Source organism: Ammospiza caudacuta, chromosome 2, assembly GCF_027887145.1.
Source record: "Ammospiza caudacuta isolate bAmmCau1 chromosome 2, bAmmCau1.pri, whole genome shotgun sequence".
NCBI classification, from domain to species: domain Eukaryota; kingdom Metazoa; phylum Chordata; class Aves; order Passeriformes; family Passerellidae; genus Ammospiza; species Ammospiza caudacuta.
In genome coordinates, this window is record NC_080594.1 from 69,033,668 (window position 1) to 69,041,419 (window position 7,752).

Sequence of the window (7,752 nt, forward strand, 5' to 3'; positions counted from 1 at the left end):
GCATCTAAGATAAAGATGAGATGAGATAACATAAAGCCCCATCATGGACTGAACGAGTTACTCAAACGAAAGTGTCTTGCTAACCCATTAAACACAGCAAATACCACCATCAGCTTGGCAGCCAGTGATAAAAAACTCAGAGAACAAGGTAAAATGGGGAGCTGAGGCAAAAATATAGGAATGGGAATTCTATTAGGATTTTCTTTAAAAATGGCTAAGGAGATAAGGGAAAATTATACTGAAATTCAAAGATTGCAAAATACTTAGGGAGAAACAGAAGAATGAGAGGTCCAAGAAGCTGTTAATGAACTAGAGGAAATCTGACTTCAGTTTTGGAAGCATCCAGGACAAGGTACAGGCAAGACTGGACAGAAAGTAACCTGGTTAGTAAATCAATGAAGCAGATGGTAAGAGAAGTTGGTAAAACCAAGTAATGATTTCTGGGTAAGGAACCTAGGACTTGAAGAAGGCAGTTGGGAATCCTTTGAGACCATGGAAAGCAGGAAAAAAATAAGCAAGAATAAAGTAGAGGACAATACATATTCAATTAAAAAAAAAACACAAAAAAAGCAAAACGAATGTAACAAAAGACAGTAAGTTCCAGAGCAGCAGGAAGAAAGATATATGAGTCTGCTTTTCACAAAAATTCCAAATGCAGTGGAAGACTCTAAAGCCTTATAATATCTTCCGCTGTGGAAGTCCTCAATATTCCGGCAGAGAAAGTACACAACCTCCATTGTAATTACCAACAAAAAATTAAGAACTTTCTTCTGATGTCAGTTATTCTATCAGTTCAAGTGGCAATAGGATACACAGTGAATCCTCAGGCTTCAGTTCTGTATTCAAGTGATGGACGAAAGAAGTGCCAGTACATGAAGTGACTTGTGTGCTCTTCTGCTTCTTAAAAACCAAACCAAAAACAAACAGCCAAGCTTTAGAAATGCTGTTCTACAAGTACCAAAGCCAGTTTTTAAAGTTAGGAAATTCTAGACCCAGATTCTCTTTGTAACTTATCTAATTCCATACATGTATATATATATATATATATATATATATATATACAGTCTTCAGCTATGTGATCTTGCACTATTTTTATCACCTGATTCTTCTACATCCCATGCACGGAGCATAGATCCTCTGAGAATGAATAAGAACTTTGGAGGAGAAAGGTCTGTGGCCTGTGTTGTGTAGCAACCCTGATTCTTTTGTTGTGAAAGTTAAAAGTATAAATATAAAAGCCTACAAGTTATATAACCATTTCTAGAAGTTTCATAATAAAGTTGAAAAACTGGCTCATGACAAAAACAAGTGGATTATCCTCTTCTGATTCCATAACCTAGAAATGCAGAATCGTGTGATCTATATTCCACCCCAATAATTAAATTACCTTCTTAATAAAGCAGTTTACATGAGATAATACAAAAAACATAAGCAGATATTAATTTGATTTCTTTAGGATCTAATTTTAGGATCTGGTTATCACAGGAGAAGGAAGGTGTGGTTCAAATAGGGATAACACCTCAGAAAGGCCACATGATCAGTTGTGAGAGCTCACAGGGTAGACTAAGGCACAGGAAGGTATCTTGATTCTCCTCTTCTTGTAAGCTCAGGTACCAAGATGAAAGCTGTAAACAGGAAGCTCCATTTACTTAGAAACCAGGGACCAGAATCTTCTCCTAAGACTAGATAAAGTTACAGCAGTACATGAAATAGTCAAGTAGCATATTTTATGACAGTTTTATCTACATTTTCTAAAATGGACAAAATATTTTCTCATTAAATTAGAAAGCTGCATCAGGAATGTTGCTCGTCCTAATAGGTTTCAAATTCATAACTCTCTACAGCAGCATGCCAACCACAAGATTGTAGGTTGCTAGGAGAAAAGGAAGAAGACTTGGAAGTGGAGACTGATGGGCAAAAGCATCAAAATGCAGGATTTCTGGGCTCAGAGCAGAAAAATACAAAAGAAATGCTTATACAAAAGCTTTGATCATAAAGTTTAACCATGCACATTTTTATGTTCCTGATTCTACACTGATCACAGTAATTTAACTTAAATAAATAGTTTTGACCACAGAGACATGCAAACTAAATTTCTCAGTTAATGTTTGAATTAGAAAATTATTCTCTCACTTATTAACCTTTTGGATTCCCATTAATACTGAATTTTTTACTTCCCATTGACAAAACTTGACAGAAACACAGTAAAATACCTTCCTCATTACTTTTCCAGTGACTCAACATTTGAGCATGAAACTCTGTTGTGTGAGGAAGGCACAGTATTCAGCCCTTTTGCTTCTTTCTTTACAGTACACTATTAGAAAGTATTGAATGGTGGGAGGATTTGCCATCTTCTTTCAGAAGCTGTATTTTTGAGTTCTTGTATGTTTTATGAAAGACTTCTGCATTGTCAGTGCTTGCTTTACGTGGGTTAGGCATATCTGGCATATTCTTCTTGGAAGTGTCTCTTAAACCAAATGTTAATTGAATTCTGTGTTCTCCACTCCTCTCACACACAAACAGAGGAGTCTGGGACTGGTTTGCAGATGGGCTCATCATTTATGGGTGCAGTTGAGAACAGAGAAATTAGTGGGAGAAAAGTGCTATATGTTCTGAAACCAATCAATTCAATTTTTTTTTTTTAACTTTTATCTCTCTTGCCCCTCCTCTGTAGAATAGGGCTGTTGTAAAAATAAACCTGTTACTAGTTTGTGAGGAACATATTGAGTGTAGTGGTGAACAGTGCCAAGGGCTCATGAGGAATTATATCTTCATAGGATTTGAATAGTGTGAGGTAAGGAAAACATGCTACCACCCATTCAGGAAGGAGGGGCTAAAATACTAACTCTTTTCCTATTAAGCGAATCCCATTCACGTTGAGGGTTGATTGACAAGTCACCTGAAAAGAGCCATTGTGAGCATGTAAAATCTCCATTATAAACCTTGAGGCTTTGATGGATGCATCACAAATCTTTGCACTGGTCTTTTCAAAGCATTTTGAGGCTGATTTGTAAATTTTAATTAAAAATTCATATTATAGATTTTTTTTTCCTACTGGTTTTGTCTCAGGAAATGAAGAGCAAAAAAAAGAATATTTAAATACCCACTGCATCTATTGACAATTTTGTCATGCCAGGTCTAAACCAATTTGATATGCATGTTTCAAGCAATTGGACCATGTTCTAACACTAATTGTTAACTGTAAAACATTTTTTTTCTTTTTACAGATACAATATAGAAAGTAGAACAATTAGATAAGTACTTTATAACATGCTCTATCTAACCCTTCAGTCTTCTCAATGCCAGTAGGACTATCCACATTTATTCCTTACTTATGTATAGATAAACTGTACAATTTTAATGACAGGATGTTCTTCAGAAACATGCAGAAAAACCCAAATTAGCAAAGTAGAATGTATTTATTATTACACAACCATATTCTCTCATTAAATAAATCCCACAATATCTAACAGAACATTAAAACCAAGAATTCAAGATTGTCCAGCTTTGTGTTTAGCTTAGATGTAGAAACAGTAACTAAAACTCCACTGAAAAACAAATCCAGCTGAGCTGAAAAAGGATACCAGTACAAAATTCACGTACCAAGCTGAGGAGACTAAGTGAGAAAAAAAATTAATACAAAGAAACTAACAAACAAAAAACCCAAACAAGAATCCAACCAACACTATTTTGGAGATACAATCATACTAAGTAGGCACTAAAAATAAAAAACAAAAAGCAATTTTCACTTCTATATATATGTCAATAGCAGAAAAAACATTTACAAAAAGACTTATGTCTACAGAATGAGTGAGACATAACTTTCCAGGGCATTAGAAGATTGTTGGATCAAAGAACTTTCAAGCACAGAACTGTCATTTTTGCAGCACTTGACCACCTCTTGACATAACATACAAAGTTCCTAGAGGGAAATGAAAGGTTCTTTAATAAGAAAGAGAAAGTCAAGTCTTAGACCCTAAAACTATCTTAAACACTTTCATACTTTAAAAGGTGGCATTTTCATCAATAATGAAATCACATCTCCTGAAGCAGTTATTTTAAATCTGAACAAATTTGAGCATATTTCTTCAACAGGATTATGAGCTACTGATGACTAGATGTGTTGTTTCAGTAACAATGAATGAAGAACATAAAATGGATTATGAAAATCGAGAGCAGTAATCAGATACATAGTGTCACAGAGTACATACATTCTATCAAGTAAAATCTTATGTACAAATCAAGTGGTGCCACTCAGTAAATTTCGGTTAGTATGCAGATCTCTACAGAATCTCAGATCAGTGACACACCTAAATGAAAAGTCCATAGAATGAAATTACATTTGTAATAGTTTTTAACCTCTCCCATTCCCTCTTAAAAAACCTTGAAGATATAATTTTAGGGTTGGTGTCTTACCTGTCTTTGTAGCGTATCTGATAATTTGAATTGAATCCTAGGATAAGCACCTTCTTGTTGCTCAGAACAACTTCCAGTGTTCTTAAAAACTTCAGTATTGCTTTTGCTTTAAAAATATACTGTTACCCACTTAGCAGCTATTTCACATGTTTAAATTACGTATCTCCTATGAAATCAACTATGCTAACAGACAAAACAATAAGAGATTCAAGGAGAGAATATATGCTTTAGAGTTCTCTGAAAAGGTGTAACATACTCAAAGTTACACACCCATATGTTTATCTACAGCTGTACTAATCCAAACATAAGCACAGTGCTCTCCCTTCATGTCATAAAATATTTAATACTATATATTTAACTTTTAATATGAAAATAAGAACAACAAAACAAATAATTTATCTTATTTCTTTTCATATTTAGAAACTGAACAGCACATTTCTCTCCATAGGGAAAAAAAAAAAAAAAAACCAAGGGAAATGAAAATGAAGTAATCTTAACTGTGGGGAGGCAGGAGCAAGCAGAGTTAAAGTAATGACTCATTTTACGCTTAGGACTATCTGTATCAGAGCTTTTCTGAAAGCTCTCTGTCAGCTGCATTTCCTTCTTCAAAAGATTTTAATTTCTGTTTCAGCTGGGCATGAGGAGGGCAGGGAATGGGAAGGAAAAGCAATTCAACATTAACGCATTTGTGTGAAACGCAAGAATCTGGATGTGTCTTTCTTGCTCTTACATTCTCTCATGTGTCACTCAGTTGATAACTCATAAAATTCTTTCAAGTCTTATTTTTCTCTGAGGTAGGCTGCAACACCGCCGAGTTTCAAGAAAGTGGACGCTTTTACTTGCGAGCTTTCACCTGTCATCCCAGTACCCAGCACAACACCACCTCCCGCTAGCGTTTTAATAAACTTCTGAGAAAGTTGGGGAGAGACGGTCCCCAGCGCGGAGCGCCGGCTTTGAGAGGAGCTTGTTCTCGGGCAGGGGCAGCCCAGGTGCAGGGGCGGAGGTGCGGACAGGGACAGGGACAGGGACAGGGACAGGGACAGGTCAGGGGCAGCCACAGGCCAGGAGCAGGGGCACGGCCAGGGGCAGGCCAAGGGCAGCATCCCTGGTCCGCGGCACCTTGACCGTGAGGCTGGCCGGTCTCCCCCGGGACCCTGGGCAGCCCCCCAGCCGCCCTTCCCTCCGCCTCCAAACCCCCCCAGTTCAAACTGTAGGACTCGTCCCGCTCCCAGCCCCGCACCCTCCCGCACCAAGGCCAGCACACCGGCCCGGCTGCGCCCCCGCCCCGGGGCCGCACAGCCCCGCGATGAGCCCCGCGATGTCCCGCGGACCCGGGCGCGCAGGTGGCGCCGGAGCTGCCCTACCTGTGCCCGCCTCCGTCACCTGTTGCCCGGCTGCCTCCATCGGCGCAGCCCCCCGGCGCCTCCTCCCGCTCCGCCGGCGCCAGGGGCTTCTCGGGCTCGCGGGCCACCTCCATCCCGCCGGGCACCGCCTCCTCCTCCTCCTCCTCCAGGGACTCCACGTAGAAGACGGTGCGGGGCGGCGGCGGTCCCGGGCCGTGCCCCGCGGCCGGCCGGCCGCCGGCGGGCAGCAGCGTCCCGTTGGGCGGGCTGGCCGTGGTGGCCGCCGAGGAGGAGGCGGAGGAGGCGGATTTCTTCCAGAAGACGCCGTTGCCTCTCTCCTGGCTCTTCAGCAGGCGGCTCTGGCTCGGTCCCCAGTGTTCGAAGCTGCTGTCGGGCGGCAGGCAGCCTCCCCCCGCCGGGCCGCCCGCCGGCGAGGGGTGGCTGAACAGTTTCCAGCGGAGGCGCAGGATGTGCTTCACGTCGAAGTCTTTCCTGCCGGAGCCGGACATGGTGCCGCGGCGGGCGGGGGACGGGCGCGGGCTGAGGCGGGACTCACGGCGGCCAGGCAGGGCCCGGCGGCGGCAGCGGCGGCAGCGGCAGCGGAGGCTCCTCCGGGCAGCGCTGGGCTTGTAGGGCGAGGGGTGGCAGCCGCCGGGCGGAGAGAGATGCGCGCACACACCGTGCGGAGAGAGAGGGAGGATGATGGAGCGATGCACAGAGCCAAGAGGAGGTAGAGATACCCAGCAGGAAAGGGAGAAAGACAGAGGGCGAGATGCCCAGAGCTGACGAGGACTGCACGGTGATCAGTGGAAAGGGGAGGAGAGAGAGGCAGAATTGAGAGACATCTCTCAGGGGAGACGGACACTTGAGGGGGAAGAGCGGGTGAGGGAGGCTGCTAGGACGCGCTAATCTGATTAACGGGAGAGCGAGCTAGAGCCCGGAGAGGAGCGGCGGCGGCGGCAGCCACAGCGGGAGGCAGGTGGCACCTCCTCGGTCTCTCAGAGCTCCGTGACCGAGTGCAGGCGGAGAGGAAAAAGTCACCTGGAAGCCTCTCTCCACCTCCCGCCTTCCTATCCCGTTTCTCTGGGGAGTCCCATGCCTGCCGTTATCTGGGATGGCAAAGCCTGAGAGCTGGCACAGGAAGAAATCGGGGCTTCTTTATATGCACTGTACGTAGGAGGGGAAAAAAAAAAAAATCCCGCCCGTGAGGCTGTCAAGGTCCTCAGTATACAATTTTCCGTCTATCTCCGCGCCTCTCACCAAGCCGCCCCCTCCCTTGCATGTGACGCAGATGTGCTCTGGGGCCGTCAGTGAGAGGAGACAGAGGGAAAAGGAGATGCTGCAAGCTTCGTCGTGCAAGTAAGTCGGCAGGTCACCAACTGCCCCTCACAGCCTCCTCCTCCTCTCCCTCCACCTTGGTATTTTGGTTCTGAGACAGCTGTATATTACTGGGAGCAAAATAAAGTACAACAGCAAATGTATCAGCAGCAGTAAACACAAAAATGTGAGTGATAGGAGTACTGACTTAATAGACTGCATGGAGACTGGGTGAGGTTGCAGGTTAACAATGTATTCTGCAGGCTCCATTCATTAGCCTGTTGGCTCATTGTTGCTGTACCAGTGGAAAACATTGGCTGCAGGTACAGTGTGTCAAACAGAAATAGCACGACGCATCTGCTTCTTACCTTTCATACCTGCTCTTAATGCAGTCTGACAGCGCTAAACCCAAGGGAGATTCCTTTCACAACATAAGAGATCTCCTTAGGAACATCTGCCCACTTGGGAGGGGTGTCACAGAGTACACTGCATCGGGGACATAATTACAGAATTAAAAGCTTTATGGTGCAATGTAGGAGAGGGATATGGCAGCAAAATTGCATATTGTCACCTGGCTCATAAACTCCACACATGAGAAGGTGGTGGCAATAAGATGATACACAGAACACCTGCAATTCACCTGTACCTTACTAAGTAATCTTCTAGAAGAAGATTT

The 7,752-nt window shown here is 43.6% G+C and overlaps 1 protein-coding gene across 2 annotated transcripts in view; it reads right to left on the bottom strand.

Moving 5' to 3' along the window:
* KLHL1 (kelch like family member 1) overlaps nt 1-6,268 on the bottom strand; it is a 183,680-nt gene extending 177,412 nt beyond the window's left edge. For both annotated transcript variants that reach the window (XM_058825132.1, XM_058825131.1), the window contains exon 1: nt 5,781-6,268. In XM_058825132.1, the coding sequence (XP_058681115.1) occupies nt 5,781-6,268 (488 nt within the window). The remainder of the gene's footprint in view (nt 1-5,780) is intronic.
* Nucleotides 6,269-7,752: the final 1,484 nt, after the last annotated feature.